The sequence below is a fragment of the Ovis canadensis genome, chromosome 10, assembly GCF_042477335.2.
Source record: "Ovis canadensis isolate MfBH-ARS-UI-01 breed Bighorn chromosome 10, ARS-UI_OviCan_v2, whole genome shotgun sequence".
NCBI lineage: Eukaryota > Metazoa > Chordata > Mammalia > Artiodactyla > Bovidae > Ovis > Ovis canadensis.
This window is the reverse complement of record NC_091254.1, coordinates 27,781,839-27,801,441: the sequence shown is the minus strand read 5'-3', so window position 1 is coordinate 27,801,441 and position 19,603 is coordinate 27,781,839. Positions and strand designations below refer to the sequence as shown.

At 46.6% G+C, this 19,603-nt stretch overlaps 1 protein-coding gene across 5 annotated transcripts in view; it reads left to right on the top strand.

Moving 5' to 3' along the window:
* ENOX1 (ecto-NOX disulfide-thiol exchanger 1) overlaps positions 1-19,603 on the top strand; it is a 336,022-nt gene that overhangs the window by 305,119 nt on the left and 11,300 nt on the right. For all 5 annotated transcript variants that reach the window (XM_069601258.1, XM_069601259.1, XM_069601255.1 and 2 more), the window contains one exon: positions 10,882-10,967. In XM_069601258.1, coding sequence (XP_069457359.1) covers positions 10,882-10,967 — 86 coding nt within the window. The remainder of the gene's footprint in view (positions 1-10,881; positions 10,968-19,603) is intronic.

The following is a 19,603-nucleotide window of genomic DNA, read 5'->3' as shown; positions in this document are numbered from 1 at the left end:
CCCCCTAACACATGGGTATTAGAAAGCAGATGAAGGAGCTATGGATAAAAACACTTATAGAAGGTTGAGTGGCAACTTTTTGGTGTTTTCAGTGAAAAGGGTTAAGGCTTTATTTAGGCTGCACCTGAGAAAAGGAATCTAGGGAGTATGTTCTTGTCTGAAAGCTACTGACCATAGAGAATGAGTCATCGACCGAAATCTTGTTTCCGTGACACAAACGTCCATATCAATAAACCGACAAACTCTTGTCAAGAGCCTATGTAAAAATTACCAGTTTCATTGTGGAAAAGGGCTTCCCTGGTGGCTCAGACGGTAAAGAATCTGCCTGCAATGCAGGAGACCTGGGTTCGATCCCTGGGTTGGGAAGATCCCCTGGAAAAGGGAATGGCAACCCACTCCAGGATTCTTGCCTGAAAAATTCCATGGACGGGGAGCCTAGTGGGCTACAGTCCATGGGATCACGAAGAGTCAGACACAACTGAGCAACTAACACTTTGTCCTGTGGAAAAGAATCATCTGAGCAGGCTGTTTAATCGGCAGAGTCTTTGTCCTCATGCCCAGTTCAGTTCAGTTCAGTCGCTCAGTCGTGTCCAACTCTTTGCGACCCCATGAATTGCAGCATGCCAGGCCTCCCTGACCATCACCATCTCCCGGAGTTCACTCAGACTCACGTCCATCGAGTCAGTGATGCCATCCAGCCATCTCATCCTCTGTCGTCCCCTTCTCCTCCTGCCCCCAATCCCGCCCAGCATCAGAGTCTTTTCCAATGAGTCAGCTCTTTGCATCAGGTGGCCAGAGTACTGGAGCTTCAGCTTCAGCATCAGTCCTTCCAAAGAACACCCAGGACTGATCTCCTTCAGAATGGACTGGTTGGATCTCCTTGCAGTCCAAGGGACTCTCAAGAGTCTTCTCCAACACCACAGTTCAAAAGCATCAATTCTTCAGCGCTCAGCCTTCTTCACAGTCCAACTCTCACATCCATACATGACCACAGGAAAAACCGTAGCCTTGACTAGACGGACCTTAGTCGGCAAAGTAATGTCTCTGCTTTTGAATATACTACCTAGATTGGTCATAACTTTTCTTCCAAGGAGTAAGTGTCTTTTAATTTCATGGCTGCAGTCACCATCTGCAGTGATTTTGGAGCCCCAAAAATAAAGTCTGACACTGTTTCTACTGTTTCCCCATCTATTTCCCATGAACTGATGGGACCAGATGCCATATCTTCATTTTCTGAATGTTGAGCTTTAAGCCAACTTTTCACTCTCTTCTTTCACTTTCATCAAGACGCTTTTTAGCTCCTCTTCACTTTCTGCCATAAGGTTCAGTTTATTGTGAGACTAACATCTGAGGTGGTACTGAAGCAGGCACCTCTGGGTCTGTTTCAGGAACTAGCGGCCTACCATGTGCCAAGATGTGTGTTAGCTGATGGCGCTGATGAGACGAGCTCTCCCCTCGAGCAGTTTATAGACTAACGAGAAAGAAAGTAGTCGGTGACGATGGAAGTCAAATCAGAAACACAGCCAAGGAGCTGCTTCTGCTGCAGATGCCTTTTGGGATGAAAGGACAGTTGAGGGCGTCCTACAGGATGGATAGAGTTCCTCTGGATAGATGGGGAGTTTCCAAGGCCAGTTCAGACACAAGGAGCAACTTACTGAAACAGCCAAGTGCAGTCTCAGCAGTTTAGTTAAAAATGAGACAGACATATATACTATCGATGCTGCATATATACTATCGATGCTACATATAAAACATAACTAATGAGAATGTATTGTACAGTGTGAAAAGTGTTAGTCGCTCAGTCATGTCCAACTCTTCATGACCCTGTGGACTGTAGCCCACCAGGCTCCTCTGTCCATGGAATTCTTTAGGCAAGAATACTAGAGTGGGTTGTCATTCCCTTCTCCAGGGCATCTTCCCCACCCCAGGGATCGAACCCGGGTCTCCTGCATTGCAGGCAGATTCTTGACTGTTGGCGCCAGACCTGCAATAATATTGTATAGCATAAGAAAGTCTGCTTAATGCACTTTGGTGACCTGAATGGAAAGAAGTCCAAAAAGGAGGGAATGTATGTATACATGGGGCTGATTCATTTTGCTGTACAGCAGAAACACAACATTGTACAGCGACTATAATAAAAATTAATTTTAAAATTAAGGGAGAAAGACACTGTTTTAAAAAGCTGTCTGAGATCCGATACTATAATCAACAAATAAGTGGGAAAACCTACTTTTTGGACAATTAAAGGTTTTTTAAATCCCAGGGCACTGAGAAACATTAGACCAAAGGCCAGAAGTGTTTGATCAGCCTTCTGCCACCCACTCCCCGTGTTGCCTCTCTCCACTTCTCATAAATGCTTTGTCCCTCTGCAGCCGCCCACAGGCAACTGTCCCCAGCGGCTTAGGGGCAGACCCAGATTTCACATAACCCCTCCCTGCTGACTCCCCAGACTGCTGGTTAGGCCTCTACTGATTTCCAGCAAGATATGACTGCGTCTAAGGACAGCTATTCTTCTGCAGAGCTAAGCCTTCTGGAGACAGATCTAAAAGAATATTGCAGCAATTTATGTCAGAGTGCCCTGCCTATGTTTTCCTCTAGTTTTATAGTACCCAGTCTTATATTTAGTCTTGAATCCATCTTGAGTTTATTTTTGTGTACGATGTTGGAGAATGTTCTAATTTCACCTTTTACATGTAGGTGTTCCAGTTTTCCCAGCATCACTTGTTAAAGAGACTGTCTTTATTCCATTATATAGTCTTGTCTCGCTTGTTGCAGATTAGCTGGCCATGAGTGTGTGGGTTTCTTTCCGGGCTTTCTATTCTGTCCCATTGATCTATGTTTGTTTTGATGGCAGTATCAGTACAATTTTAAAAAATAGGAGTCCATAAGAGAAAAGCTTCCCTGGTGGCTCAGATGCTAAAGCATCTGCCTGCAGTGCGGGAGACCCATGTTCAATCCCTGGGTCAGGAAGATGCCCTGGAGAAGGAAATGGCAACCCACTCCAGTATTCTTGCCTGGGAAATCCCATGGTCGGAGGAGCCTGATAGGCTGTAGTCCTTGGGGTCGCAAAGAGTCGGACATGTCTGAGCAACTTCACTTTCTTTCACTAAGAGAAAAAGAATCATAAAGATCAGAGCAGAAATAAATGAAATAGAGGCTTAAAAAACAACAACAAAAAGCTGGCTCTTTGAAAACATAAACAAAACGGATAAACCTTGAGCCAGACTCACCAAGAAAAAAAGAGGGTGCAAGTCAATAAAATAAGATATGAGAGAGGAGAAGTTATAGCCTTCACCACATAAATACCAAGGATCATAAGAGACTTGGGAGGGAGGTATGTTCCCTCTGTACCCACTTTCTAGAGTTTTTATCATGAATTGATGTTGAATTTTATCAAAAGCTTTTTCCTGCACCTATGGTAGTCTTTGTTAATGTGATATATCACATTGATTGATTTTCAGATACTGAAATCTCCTTGCATCCCTGGGATTAATCCCACTTGATCATGGTGTATGATATTTTTAATATATTGTTAGAGTTGGTTTGCTAGTATTTTGTTGAGAATTTTCGTATCTATGCTCATGAGTGATATTGGCCTGTAGTTGTCTTATCTTGTAGTTCTTTGCCTGGTTTTGGTGTCAGAGTGACTGTGACTTCATAGAATGAGTTTGGAAGTGTTAGGTCCTCTGCAGTTTCTTTCTAATAGTTTCCGAAGGCTAACTGTTAACTCTTCTCTAAATGGTAGGAGTCACTTGTGAAGCCATCTGGCCTGGACTGTCGTTTGCTGGGAGTTTAATTCTGACTCAGTTACAGGCCTGGTCATTGACCTGTTAACACTTTCTGTTTCTCCCTGGTTCAGTCTTGGGAGATTGTACTTTTAGTTCTAAGAATTTGTCCACTTCTTGTAGATTTTCCATTTTATTGGTATATATAGCTGCTCATAGTAGTCTCTTATGATCCTTGGTATTTATGTGGTGAAGGCTATAACTTCTCCTCTCTCATATCTTATTTTATTGACTTGCACCCTCTTTTTTTCTTGGTGAGTCTGGCTCAAGGTTTATCCGTTTTGTTTATGTTTTCAAAGAGCCAGCTTTTTGTTGTTGTTTTTTAAGCCTCTATTTCATTTATTTCTGCTCTGATCTTTATGATTTCCTTCCTTCTACTAACTCTGGGTTTTGTTTATTATTCTTGCTCTAGTTGCTTTAGGTGTAAGTTTAGGTTATTTGAGATTTTTTTGTTTCCTGAAGTAAACCTGTATCATGATAAAATTCCCTCTTAGAACTGTTTGTGCTGCATTCCGTAGGTTTTGGAGCATCGTGTTTTCGTTTTGTTTCCAGGTATCTTTTTAAATTTCTTCTGTGATTTCTTCAGTGATCCAGGGGTTGTTGCAAATGCTTCTAATTTGTCTGCCAGTTTCCCTTTTGTCTGTTTGCTGTACAGGTGCTTGAATGAAATTGTTAAAACGTGATTCAGTTCACATCGTGTCCCTGCTTAGAACCTTCTGTTAGCTTCCTGCTGTATTTAGAGCTCCATCCAGCCTCCTGAAGCAGGGGCCCTGTGTGGTCTGGCTCCCCACCCACCTCTGAGTGCACACTGGGTCGCTCCCCAGCCACGTGTGTTCCTGCCGCCTCGTTCCCACCTCAGGCCCTTTGCATGTGCTGTCGCCTCTCCCTGAGTCATCTTCCCCTGGCTCACTGTAGCTGACTCCTCACCTGGCCCTTGGGCAAGCTCACCTTTATCGACCTCCTGTAAAGCAGCCCTCCTCCAAGCGTGGGGCCACTCCCAGCGCTGTCCTATTACCTATTTTTTTCTACACTGTGTTCACCATCTGAAAGTATCTCCTTTTTTTTTTTTTTTTTATTTTTGGCTGTGCTGGGTGGGTCTTTGTTGCTGCACGTGGACCAGCTGCAGCGAGCAGAGCTGCTCTCTAGTTGTGGGGTGCAGGCTCCTCTCTGTGCTGGCTTCTCTTGGCTGCAGAACAGGCCCTAGGGTGCAGGGGCCTCAGCAGTTGCAGCCTGTGGGCCCAGCAGTCGTGGCTCATGGGCTTAGCTGCTCCGAGGCATGTGGAATCTTTCTGGACCAGGGATTGAACACATGTCCCCGGCACTGGCAGGCAGATTCCCAAACACTGGACCACAAGGGAAGTCCTCTTTTTATTTTTAATCTTTGTGTTTATCATCTGTGTTGCTTACGTAGAAAATTAGTTCTCCAAGAGCAGGAACCTTGTCTGTCTGTGCAATGCAATACTCCCTCGGACTTGGTACCCAAATGCTGCTAAGGAAATGAATCCATACAGATCTAACTGAAATGCTGCTCCCTTGCTCTTAGCGAGGTCTGAAATCAAGAATGGGCTAGATGACTTCAGTGGGAAAAGCTGCAAACGTCTCAATGTGCCTGTTTAAATGGGTCTTCCTCGTGAGGGATTTGCTACATGGTGTATAGAGCTGGCTTGTGTTTCTTTATAAGCTAGGCCCTGAGCTGTGTTGAAAATCCAAGAGTACTGATAGCCTCCTCTGTTTCTTCCTAATTTTCTTAAATTAGCTACTTAGAGTTGTGCTTTCCACTGTTGGGAAATCCAGTCTTAAACGTGGAGACCTTACTTCTCCATGGATCGAACCAAGACCAGCTGTTGAATCCATCCCTTTGGACATCCATCAGTTCAGTCTCCAGCCTCAGTTCCTTGTGTTCCTTTTACCAAGCCTTATGGTCTTCATGGTCTTCCAGAGAACCAAAGTTTCCATTTCTGGGTTTATAGATTAGATTTTGATTTATACCTATCATTTTTTTCCAGCCTCAGGAAATCTCCTGGTTCCTTTAAAGGAGGGCTTCCCAGGCGATGGTAGCGGGAAAGAACCCACCTGCCAATGCAGAAGACTTAAGAGACATGGGTTCTGTCCCTGGGTGGGGAAGATCCCCGTGGCAGCTCACTCCAGTACTCTTGCCTGGAGAATCCCCATGGACAGAGAAGCCTGGTGGGCTACAATCCATAGGGTCACAGAGTCAGACACGACTGAAGCAATGTAGCGAGAAGCTTTAGTTGATTATTTAGAAAGCTTCCCTAAGATGAACTGATCCAGAACCAGGGCCTGGAAACTACATGTTCTCAGATGGCATGACTGATGCTTCTGGCAATGCTGCTGGGATGGGCAGGGGAGGAGGGAGGAGGAGGGGGGTGGCGTGCAGGACTTGCCAGAGATGACGACTTGCGTTTCCCATTTCTACTGTGTCTCTAGCAATATTGAATAACTTGGTTCCCATCCAGAGGAAAAGCTTGGAGAACCTTTATTTAACTTCCTACTGTGTCTCAGAGGTTAAAGCATCTGCCTCTAATGTGGGAGACCTGGGTTCGATCCCTGGGTTGGGAAGACCCCCTGGAGAAGGAAATGGCAACCCACTCCAGTATTCTTGCCTGGAGAATCCCATGGACGGAGGAGCCTGGTGGGCTACAGTCCATGGGGTCGCAAAGAGTTGGACACGACTGAGCGACTTAACTTTCTTTTGGCCCCACAGGTATCTAGTGACAACTCCTTAAACTTTTATAAAGAAAAGCTAATGGCTTGTTAATATCAGCTACCACTAAGATGGTTCTAAATACTCTCCTAGGGAAAAAGACTAATGTCTGGATTAGGGTCTCTAATCTGACTTTAGAGACATATCTAGAAATCACATGAGCATCTTCCCTCTTAGCTTTATGAGCAAAATAGTTTCAGTAAGAAGTTTCTGCACCCAAAATATCCAGGTTACTCTCTCGAATCCTTAAGAACATGAGTGAAGGGCAGGAATCACTGATGAACAGTACCGCAAAGTTGTCTGCTTTTGAGAAAGTATGATATCATTAGTGAGTACTGGTACCAATTTTTAAGGTTCTTATTTCTCCTCATTTATCAATAACAGAACAGTAGAAATGTTAAAGAAGTATACTAGCTATTCTCAGTTCTAGAGGATAAATTCATTCAAGGTACATCTGATGCTGGGACAGATAGAGGGCAAGAGGAGAAGGGGGTGACAGAGGGTGAGATGGCTGGATAGCATCATCACCTCAATGGACGTGAGTCTGAGCAAGCTCCAGGAGACTGAAGAACAGGGAAGCCTGGCGTGTTGGAGTTCACAGGGTCGCAAAGAGCCGGACATGACTTAGCCACTGAACCACGGTTTTTTTAAACTTATTTCTTTGGCTGCCCCGGGTCTTTTAGTTGTAGCACACGAGATCTTCAATCTTTGAGGCAGCACACTGGATCTAGTTCCCAAGCAGGGATGGAACCCGGGCCCCCTGCATTGGGAGTTCGCAGTCTCAACCACTGCACCACCAGGAAGGCCCCTCAGCATACATTTACTGTAAATGTATACTATATTCCTGCTGCTGAACCTGAACACACAAATATTGTCGAAGGGCAAAGTTCCTTGGGGATAGAGACCCAAGATTAGGGGCCGACGGACTGTAAGCAGTGAGGGATGCCAGCATCACAGAGGCAAGAAAAGCAGCCACTCCAGGTCCTCCCATCTCCAGTATCCCTAAATTTCCTCCTTCATATCTTCATCTCTTTAGGTCCAGAGTTGTCAGTCACTCCCCCTCGGTCCCACCCCGCTCTCTTCTAAACCATACTGTCCATCCTATTGGGGGCATTTAACTTCATGGCACACCCCCAAGGGTATTCACAGGAGAAGCTGGGTTACCCAGGAGATGCTGAGGAGTCTTTGTCCCGTAGGGATATTAATGCGAAAAATGTTGTTTTCCCTTTTTGCTGGAGCCCCTGCAATACCTGTAAGACTTCTCAAGCCCATCCACCTTCTGAGATGCCCCCGTGTCCCATGGGAAGCTCACAGTCCTGTCACCCACAGGCTGCAGCGCCACACCGCTCCCCCTCTCAGCCCCGCCATCTCCCCTGTGCTCGGCTCACAGCAAAGCCGGATCAGTCGGTCTGCTGCCTAAGTGGATGTCCCACCAGGGAAAGGAATGCCCGTCCCCCTCTTGCAGGACCCCTCCAGTCTCTCGAGGCTGCTCTCTTGAGGTACCTCCTTCCTCCCTGGAAGCATCTCATTTGAGAGGAAAAGCAAAGAGCTGCTCACTGGGAACACCCTCGCCTTCCCACAGAGCCAGCACTGACTGCCCCTCCCTTCCCTGTCCTCTGCCTTTCCCCCTTACAGGGGGCAGGGTTCTGCCCACCGTTTGTCAGAAGCTCTGTGTGGAAAGCAGTGGACATAGAACCACTCGTCCTCAGCCTGGGACAGCGGAGAAGCACCACTCACCATCCTGAAATAGAAGCAATTCCCCCATGAGAATTCTGCCCCCTCTCTCCCACCTAAGGAATGCAAATATCAAAGTATTATTTTTTTTTAAGACTTCTAATTTACTTTCTAAGTAAATCATTCACAAGCTTCTATACTGGTGACAGAATTACTTACAATGCCACCTCACCAGATTTGAGAATTCCAGGCACAGGGAGATAGTTCAAACACAAATTAGCAAATGAAGCGGTAGGAGAGGGACAAAACAATTCCACTTAAGTATATTAAAAATGGCTGTTTGCCATTAAAAAGAATGAGACAGTGCCATCTGCAGCAACATGGGTGGATCTAGAGACTGCCACACTAAGGGAAGTGTGAAGGAGAAATAGCGTATGACATCCCTTATATGTGGCATCTAAAAGGAAATGATACAGATGAACTTACAACACAGGAAGAGACTCACATGCTTAGAGAGTGAACTTATGGTTGCCTGTACACACTGCTCTATGTAAAATGGATAATCAGCAAGGACTGCTGTAGAGCACATGGAACTCTGCTCAATATTATGTGGCAGCCTGGCTGGGAGGGAAGTTAGGGGCTGGATGGATACATATATATATAGATGGCTGAATCCCTTTGCTGTTCACCTGAAACTATCGCGACATTTTTAATCAGCTGAACCCCAACACAAAATAAAAAGGTTTTAAAAATGGCTGTTTGCCACTTAGATTAACACTACCATTGCTCCCTGCTATCTGAAACCACTCAGTGGCATTTCAGAGGGCTCCAGAGCTCTAGTCCTTTATGGCTCAGCACAGAAAGAATTCAGCAAGAGGCAAAGTGATGGATAAGAAGTGATTCACTAGAATACTTCACATGTGAGGCTTACAAGCAGGTGGGCAAGAGGTTGCGAGCCCCAAGGACTTAGAGGGCTACAGTGTATGATCAAAGGAAAAGTAGGGAGCGGGAAAGGACTACCTTCTTCCTCATTCTTGAGTAGACATTACGCTTCCATCATCAGTTCCTCCTCTTTGTTGGTGGAGAGGGGGGACATTTCCTTGTACCTCATGATCCAAGGAGGTTACTGTCGTGGCAGTATGGAAAAAATTATTTCAGGTCTCAGTACAATGAGGATCTTTCACTTTGAAATGACACCTTTCCATAAATTATTTTTTAGGTGTGCAGAGAGCATAGATGTCCTAGAGGTCATTAATTTATAGGGGTCTCTCATACTTTTTCCTTTACCTACAGTCCCCTAGTAGGATTAACTATTTAATCAACTATTCTGTCCCTTTACTCCATCCCTAACTTATCATCACCATTATTTCAGAGAAGGACATAATATCAGAATAAAACAGTAGCTCTTTGTATTTCAGGGAAAAGGTCACTCTCTGAAAACTGAGACTTTAGCTTTATGGAAAAGTGCTTCTATGTTCCTCATTTCACTGTGCAAGAAATCACCCACTAACGTGCTCTGAGGACAGGCCTTAAGGGTACTTGTGTAGACCTCTTGGTTCTCTGTTCCCAGCCTAAGGATAAACTGGGAATTTTTTCTTTAAAAACGGACACTCATCTGGGGCATTCCAAGCATCTCACGGGAGCTCAGAGGGCCATGAGATCCTATCCCAGGGCAGCCCCAGGACACCCTGCAGTTGGTACGATGACCAAGCGCAGTGTTGCATACCAGTGTGGGTCTTTCCTTTGACCGTTGGCTCCCAAGCACCAAAACATCCCAATAAACAGAACATCAGGGGGCTCATCCTCAAACGTGATTCATCTCAAAGCCTGTTTCAAAGAGAAGCCAAAAACATCAGTCTGAACACGGTTTCTTAATAAACAGGAGTGTACAGCCTGTGGGGTCAACGGTCTCGTTTTCACTGTTTTGATTTTGGATGTAGGAGTGGGGAGGGTAGGAGGGTGATGCTCTTCCTTCAGCCCTAACCCCGACATTCAGCTTTTCATTCGTCAGTGCAATGTTGACAGTTGAATTTCACGATGGAAAAAGCCCTCTGATTTATAATCAGACTCCAGCCAAACCATCCATTCCCAGGCCTTTTAAAATGATCTTGTAAATTACAGCAGAGAGGGGAGAGCGGGCTGGCTCCCTTGAAACAACAGCAACAGCCAGGGGGAAATAGCAGAGGATTTGTGCTTCCTTCAGTGGCAGTGAGGGAAAAGAGGGACTAAATATTTCCTGTAACAAGCAGGGGTAATTACCAGGGGAACTGGAGGCAGTGTGCTCTCTGACACAGCCGCAGGAGCCATTTTCATATTGCGAAGTCCACCGAGAGGAAGAAAGGGGAGGAAGGGGATCACTTGATCCTTCTAATAACTACAATTTTATATTGGTAAATCAAGCATAAAATTGGTAGTTGAAATGCTGCCAGAAACCTCTGTTTGGAAATACCTTTATTCATTTGTGTATTTTCTCAGTCTCGCTTTTCTAACACTGTCATTCTAGGAGAAAGTGTTCTGTTGGCCCCGCTACTATTACTGTCTTCAAAACAGGCTATTACTGAATGCTTGCCGACCGCGGATACAAGTGGCAAGACCACACCTCGGCCCTGACAAAGCTGTCACTGGGGTCAGATGACAATATTCGCCTGAGATTTTTACTTGCCTCTCGGTAACAGCCGTTTGCCCTCTTCATTTCAGGCATCATATCCACGTTTCTCCACGTCCATCCTTTCGGAGCCAATATAGAGTATCTCTGGTCATACATGCAGCAGCTGGATTCCAAGGTAAGTCCTTTTTCTCAGCTGGCATTGCGAAAACTTAGGACGCTGGTTGCTGGCTGCAGGTTGAACCCATGGGATCTGTGTTAGGGATATAATAGCGGATGGAGGTCTGTCTGTACTTCGTCACAAGAACTCAGTTTTTGGCAGAGAATGTCTTCTTTTCCTTGCTTTTGTCCCTGTAGAAAGAAAAGCAGTTATCGAAAATGACACTGACTTTCAGCAGACATCAGATGACTTTGAGCAGCATATGAGGGATTTGAAAGTGCAGTTTGGTTTGAAAGTCCCCACAACAAGGGAGATACAGGGTCAGAGCAGCGCATTACCCTTTGGCCGTGTCCTCCCGGAACTCTATGCTAAGGGCTCAACACAATAGAGGAAAATCAACTCAAATTACATAAGATCTGATAGAACTCTCAAGAAAACTGTGTTAGCGGTGGTATTTAGCATCATTCCCCAAATGGAAAAACAAATGACTACAAAAGTTCTTCTCAGCTATGCACCTTGAGAGGCACACCCAGCTCAGGACATCACGCCTCTCTTCTCAGAGGCTAGTTTCCCTCCTCTGCAGACAGCTGTGCTCCTAGCCCATGGAGGCGATTGTGCGCCAAAAAAGAAGGGACAAAAAGCTCAATGTAAGTATCAGATCCCGGTGAACGGTGAGAGGGGCCTCTGGCCTCTGTTGAAATAAGTTCAGTCGCTCAGGCATGTCTGACTCTGCGACCCCATGGACTGCAGCACGCCAGGCCTCCCTGTCCATCACCAAGTCCCGGAGTCCACCCAAACTCATGTCCATTGAGTTGAATCAATTCTTTGGCGCTCAGCTTTCTTTATAGTCCAACTCTCACATCCATACACGACTACTGGAAAAGCCATAGCTTTGACTAGACAGACCTTTGTCGGCAGAGTAATGTCTCTGCTTTTTAATTTGCTGTCTAGGTTGGTCATAACTTTTCTTCCAAGGAGTAAGTGTCTTTTAATTTCACGGCTGCAGTCACCATCTGCAGTGATTTTGGAGTGATTTTGCAGTGATTTATTCACTGTCGAAATAAAGCGGTGGCATTCACCAGGACGGCCTCAGGCAGCCCTGGAAGGGACAGAGATGCTGGGCCTGTCCCTGGGCGGCCTGCCAAGTGTCCTGCTGGGAAGGCCAATGGAAATAAGCAAGTCTTACGTTGAGGGCAGCAAGGTTCATGGGGGGTACAGGACCGGGCCCGTGGCCTGCAGCTCTCTGACCTCAGCACATGTCGGTCATGCTGACTCTCCAGTGGTCAGGATCAACTGTAGGGCTGCACTGTCGTCTTGCCTTGATGCAGATGATCCAACCAGTGCACAAGCCCGCAAACAAGCGACCTTGCTCATGGGCCTTACGCGTCACCTTCGAGAGAAATCAGCTGGAACAAAAGGTGGTTTGCAGTCGTAGAGATCCATGCCCTCTTGAGTCTCCCACCGCTGGGGACAGGGTAGACCATCCCTGTGGAAGGAGGGGATTGTCAGGGTCTTTCTGTAACTTTTTCCAAAAGATGATTTTGTTTTGGCGGTGCTGGGTCTTCACTGCTGCGCGGGCTTTGTCTAGCTGGCGGCAGGTGGGGGCCCCCCTGGCTGCCGTGTTGAGTCCTCTCACTGCTGTAGCTTCTCTTACTGCCGAGCGTGGGCTCTCAGGAGCATGGGCTTCAGTAGCTGCGGTTCCCGGATCTAGAGCACAGCCTCAGGAGTTACGGCGCACGGGCTTAGTGGCTCTGCAGCATCTGGGATCTCCCAGGTCCAGAGATCAAACTCACATCTCCTCCGCTGGCGGGTGGATTCTTTACCACTGAGCCACCAGGGAAGCTGAGTGATTGGGAGAGTCTCGATATTCAGAATCATGACACTGCCCTCCCTGTGGTCTCCCCTCACTTGGATGGGGTTGGGCTCGAGGTACAGCAAACACTCTTGTGAATTCAGAAGAGGAGGAGGAGAAGCAATACAATGTCCTTTGTTGAAAGCAGCCTTTGAAGGGCTTCTTGGCTGTGCTTTCCTTCTCCAGTGTCATCCTTCCAGATATCACCACTACCTTTGTCTGGAGGAGTAAATGAAATACCGCCCGCACCAGTGTTCTTGGCATAGAATGAGCCCTCAAGAAATGATTTCTATTGTTGCTAGCATCCTTCCCTCGGACTGTTGACATTTCTCTCCTCCCCTTTCTAGGAACCCACTTGTTAGCCATGTAATCATGGCAGGGCGCTAGTCCCCTCTGCCCCGTCAGTGCATGTCAACGTGTGCCCCCCTGAGGTGTGTGTGAGCGTGTGCACGGACGTCCAGGCATAGTCACTTACTTGACAGTGAGCAGCTCAGGAGTTCTTGCTCCACTCTCACCCTCAAAGCAGGGCCCGTCACCCCCTTGCTCAGCTGAGATGGTCTCCCTCACTGAGGAGAGAATTCGCACACCTGGCCTCTGGCCCTTGGATGGTGGACTTTTCCAGAAGGGGAATTCCATTTCCTCTCATAGTTTCATTTTAGAAGGCAGCATTACACTCACAGAGAAAACACACGGCGCCTCCTCCAGACAGTCCTCCATCTCCTGGCTCAAATGCTCAGTGGGACTGTCAAATTCTTTCCTCATGCCTGAGGTAAAAGCATATAGATATATAAACATTCAGTGCAGTTCAGTTCAGTCGCTCAGTCGTGTCAGACTCTTTGCGACCCCATGAATCGTAGCACGCCAGGCCTCCCTGTCCGTCACCAAGTTCACTCAAAGTCACGTCCATCGAGTCCGTGATGCCATCCAGCCGTCTCATCCTCTGTCATCCCCTCCTCCTCCTGCCCCTAATCCCTTCCAGCATCAGAGTCTTTTCCAATGAGTCAGCTCTTCACATCAGGTGGCCAAAGTATTGGAGTTTCAGCCTCAGCATCAGTCCTTCCAAAGAACACCCAGGACTGATCTCCTTTAGGATGGACTGGTTGGATCTCCTTACAGTCCAAGGGACTCTCAAGAGTCTTCTCCAGCACCACAGTTCAAAAGCATCAATTCTTCAGTGCTCAGCTTTCTTCACCGTTCGACTCTCACATCCATACATGACCACTGGAAAAACCATAGCCTTGATTAGACGGACCTTTGTTGGCAAAGTAATATCTCTGCTTTTGAATATGCTGTCTAGGTTGGCCATAACTTTCCTTCCAAGGAATAAGAGTCTTTTAATTGCATGGCTGCAATCACCATCTTCAGTGATTTTGGAGCCCCCCAAAATAAAGTCTGACACTGTTTCCCGTTTCCCCATCTATTTCCCATGAAGTGATGGGACCAGATGCCATAATCTTAGTTTTCTGAATGTTGAGCTTTAAGCCAACCTTTTCACTCTCCTATATATAAACATGTATTTATATAAATATACATATTATATAAATATTTATACATAAATATATCAATATACATAAATATTCAAATCTATACATAGATATTACAATATATAAATATTTATACATAAATATTAAAAATATAAAATATACGTAAATACAAAACATATAAAATATACATAAGTATAAACATAAATATTTATACATAAATATAAAACATTTTAATATTTATATATAAAATTTAAATATGGCACCCCACTCCAGTACTCTTGTCTGGAAAATCCCACGGACAGAGGTGCCTGGTAGGCTACAGTCCATGGGGTCGCAAAGAGTCGGATACGACTGAGCGACTTCACTTTCACTTTTACTTTATATTAAAAAAAAATGTTCTGACTAAAACTCCTGGGTGCCAGGGACTGGACCAAATATTCTTTCTAACCCAGTGAGGCTGAGAGGGTATTTAAGACTTTTAATCCAGAGAGCAGATTACGGCTCTAGACGGGAATCCCACAGCCTCAGAATCTCAGCAGATAGTAAACGACAAGCGGTTTGTCCTCTGAGTGCCCTCCAGGGCCCTGTCGCCACATTTGCTACCGGGAGGCTCAGGACCCAGAGGGCCACGGCCCTGCCGCTGACATTCTCCTGCACAGCAGCCTGGTTAATCCTGTTAATTAATCCTGGTTAGTTCCTGGCGCCGGCTCTGGTTAGTCAGGACAAGCTGAGGGTCACAGTCCCCCCGAGTTTTGGTGAATGTTGCGTGAAGATGGGGAGTTCAGCCTGGCTCCCGCAGCTCAGGATGCTTGCTGACTCTAGTGAGAGGGCTCCTGCTTTTTATCATTTGCTCCTGTGGTTGTTCACCTGGCTGCGCTGAGTCTTAGCTACAGCACGCGGGATCTTCGCTGCATCGTGCAGAATCTCTCACTGGCGGCGCGTGGACTCTCTAGTTGTGGCATTTGGGCTCAGAAGTTGCAGCACATGGGTTTAGTTGCTCTGTGGCATGTGGGATCTTAATCCCCTGACCAGGGATTGAACCCGAGTCCCCTGCATGACAAGGTGGATTTTTTAACCACTGGACCACCAAGGGAAGTCCTGAGAGGGCTTTGTAGAAATTCCACTTAGCACAGTATGGTTTCCTTGAGATCAGACAGAGTCACCATCACCACTGCTGTTAAGCTAACATTTCGATTCTGCCTTGCCGTTTTGATGGGCTTTCCTGGTGGCTCAGATGGTACAGAAGGCATTTGCAATAATACAAGATATCTGGGTTAGGTCCCTAGGTCAGAAAGATCCCTGGTGAAGGATACGGCAACTTGCTCCAATATTCTTGCCTGGAGAATCCCATGGATGGAGGAGCCTGGCGGGCTACAATCCATGGGGACACAAAGAGTCAGACACGACTGAGTGACTCAGCACATACATGCAGACAGGAACAAGGAAAGCAGCTTCCGTCCGGCCTGTAGCAGAGCTGTTTTTCTTAGGAGTTCCCTGAAGGCCACAGATGAGGATATGGATGGTCAGAAATGGAAGGAGAGACAGGAATTAATTTAAGTTAGGATGGGCATGTACATTGCACATGGGTCCCTAAAACTGTGTATCCCCAAATAGTCCATTTTCTGGTTAAATACTGTTTCTGCTGCATTTTTTTTTCTTTCCTGTCTCTTCTAAACCACTCACTCTCATTTGCTCAGCTCTCTTGTGTCACAAACATATGATCAAGTCAGAAAGATGCATTCAGAGGAAGACAGTGTCAGGGCGGTTGGGGGGAGATGGCTTCCTGAAGCTTTACTGAGTCAAAACTCGTGCCCCGGGCACAGGCAGGTAAGCTTTTCCAAACAGGCAACACTATCTTGAAAATGCTTTGTGATCAGTACCTAGAATGTCTCACATCAGCCCAGAGCCTTTTGAGCTCACTGGCTCACCCTAAGCCTTGCAGAAGTCACATCTGAGCATCAGCAGATGCATATTTTCTGTCTAACAGTGAAGAGCGGGGAGACCTCTGATCTTCCCCCAATACTGTCTAAGAGATTCAGACCCAGTTAGTTCTCCAAGTGTCTCTGGCTCCCCACCTGCATACCAGCAGCCTCTTCCTAAAACTCACAAAGTGAGAGATTTGATTCGGAAACCAGACTCAATATAATGGGGCCGCAGAGGCTAGTTTTTTTAGAAAGAGCTGCCATCTAGGACATGACACCGTGTTTGGTAACATACTTGGGTGCTCATGACATGCTCGTTTCCCACCAGAGGGGCAAACCATTTGCATCTGTGTACTAGAAGCATTCCTGTGAAATAGATAAAATATCTTGTCAGTTCCAAGGAGGTGCAAAATAGACCTTAATTGGAGAACATTCTTCCCCAGATGATAGCTAGGCGATAAAGTTGGAGAAAATGTTCCAAATAGTGTTTGTGAGATTGCCTACCTGAATAATCTCTTTTTTTGTAGATTTTTTTCAGTGTGAACCATTTTTAAAGTCTTTATTGAAAATTGTTGCAATATTGCTTCTGTTTTATGTTTTGGGGTTTTGGCCACAAAGCACGTGGAATCTCAGGTGGTTCAGATATAAAGAATCTGCCTGCAGTGCAGGAGACCTGGGTTCAATCCCTGGGTCGGGAAGAGCCCCTGGAGGAAGGCGTGGCAGCCCACTCCAGTATTCTTGCCTGGGGAATCCCATGGACAGAGGAACCTTGTGGGCTACAGTCCATGGGGTTGCAAAGAGTTGGACACGACTCAGCAACCAGCCCTTTCACATGGGATCTTAACTCCCCAACCAGGGCTCGAACCCACTACCCCCTGCACTGGAAGGTGAAGTCTTTCCCACTGGGCCACCAGGGAAGTCCCCCTGCCTGAATAATCTTTGATATTACGTATATTCTGGTGTTCTCCTGAGTAGCCGCCTGTCACAGTATGTGAATGAGTGTTCTGTTGCAGACAGGCTATCATGAATGTGTTTTCCAGACGTCACAGCGCCTCTGGAAAGCATGTGGCATAGGAAGCTTTGGAGGTAAGGAGACTTCCATCTGGCGCGTGAAAAGCAGAAAGGGAGTTGCTCATTCACAGCAAGAAATAACTGACTTGGGTACCAGGGACCCAGTGACTGCTTGGTTAAGTCACTGCTTTTTTACAAACTCGGTGCTTTCTACGGAGGAGGCAGAACGGAGAGTGGCCGGGGCACAAAAGAAATTTAAGAAAGGACGCTGCTCTCAAAAAGCTTGTAGTCTAAATGAGGAAATGGTGTATTTACGAAGGAACTTTAGAATCAGAGCTGAGCTAATGAGGTGCTCGCTCGGTAGGGCGGGCAGACAGGGAGCGCAACAGGGGTTGGAGAAGGGCAGTGCGTGCGGATCATGACCAGCAGGGGCGCCCGCGAGCCCGTGCTGGTTCTCATGGCTCCTCTGGGGCGCCTGAGCGGTCCTCACCGCCTCTGTCCCCTTTCTCCCCTCCTTCCTCTCTCCGTTTCCCTCCAGATCTCTCCTCTTCTCCTTCTGGTTCTTTCCTTCTGTGTCTCTCCTTCCTGCTTTCCTGTGCTTTTCCTCGCACCTCCTCGCCTTCCTCCCTGATCCTCTGCCTCCCAGCCCTTCCCTTCTCTTTCCCCCAGGTCCTCACTTGCCTTCCCTATCATCTTTCCCTTTTTCCTCTCCCGTTTCCTCCTCTGTGTCCTGCCTCCCTCCCCACCCACACTCTGCATGTCTCTCGGCTAGGATATTCGCTGCAAGGCTTCTGTGTGGCAACACTGTGCCCTGCCCAGGGATGTGAAGGATGAGTAAGATCTCAACGTGCAGGAAAGGCTAACGGTCAGTTCATTCCACAAACAGAAATCTGATTTTTGCTGTTGGCTTCTCTTGACTCTCCAGCCTTGACAAAGCCTATGTGGGTGTCTCTTCAGTCCCCCCAAAAGAAAACCCCTTCTCCAGTGGCGTCCCTTGGCTGATTGATATGGGACATGGAGCCAACCATCCCCGATGATAAAATTTATTTATGCCTTCCTGTGTCCGTGTATACATGTGCTTAGTGGCCTGGCAAGGAGGCAGTGGGCTTGGATCAGAGTCAGCAAACCAGAAAATAAAGCAAATACGTCTTACAAATGACCTGTGCCTCTCACAGATCACCATCACGCAAGCCCCTCGGTTACAGAGCCTTTATTCCTTCTCATCCTTTCTTTTCCTTCTAATTAGAGCAAATCAATCCTTTCTCAAAGAGTAAACATTAGAAAATTTTAAACGGGAGTGAGGGGGAGCCACTGACAACATCGAAGAATAAAAAGACACACAGACCCCCAGTTTCCCGGAATAAAAGCCAGCTGGGTAAGAGGAAATAAAAGCATTATGTTTATGACAACCCTCCCCAGTTGCCAGAGCACCAACATGTGGTGTATGGGAAAATGAGATTTCACAGTCACGGCACGTTTCTGACCTATATCAGAATGCCGCACGGGATTCTCTTAGCCTCATGTATCTGATTCGTCTCACAGTATCCTTGTGAGAAAGTGAATGCGGTGCTGGAAAGCCAGGCTGGATCCAGCATCAGGAGCCCAGCGCAGAGCTCCAGCCTCTCCACTTACCAGCTGGGCCAGCAGCAGCCCTGCCCTGGACCCCAGGGTTCCATCTGTGACCCACAGGTGCTTAGGGAGACTCCCCAGCCTCAGAAGGGGTCTGGGGAAGGGAATCCTGCACACCGGGTGGGGAGACGGGTCCCTCTGGCTCCGATCGCAGCCAGTGAGCGCTGAGTGCTGTGTGTGTGATGATTCCATGACACTTCATGTTCTGAAGACCACAAAATGACTGAGAGGAAGAGAAAGGACACCATGAAGGCAGGATCATAAAGGCTGACACGTTTTAATAAGGACGGGAAGAAAAAAGAATTAAAGTGAAGAAATTTGTAGGTTAACATTCTTCTTCGGCCATACACTAAAACAGAAGGACAAATTGAATTTTCTCTTGAATTTGTCTTGAAAATCCCCAAATGTCACATGTCCTATAGGTTGTTTTATCAGGAAGGGAAAAGGTTTAAAAACCATCAAAATAATAACATGAAGCAGTTTCTCCTTGCTGTTTGTTCTCGCATGAGATATAAACATCTTTAAGGAAATGCTCTAGAATCTAGCTGAGCACCTTATTAGTAAATGGATTTTTTTTTTTTTTTTGCATCAGGTTCCTTTTAATTGCTTCCCCAATACTGTTGTCCTTTGGTATCTGCAGGCAACTGGCTCAAAGAAACCCTGTGGTTACCAAAATCCACAGATGCTCAAGTCCTTTATATTCACATAAAATGACTTGGTCTTTGCATGTAACATACACAGCAACATCCTTGCCCT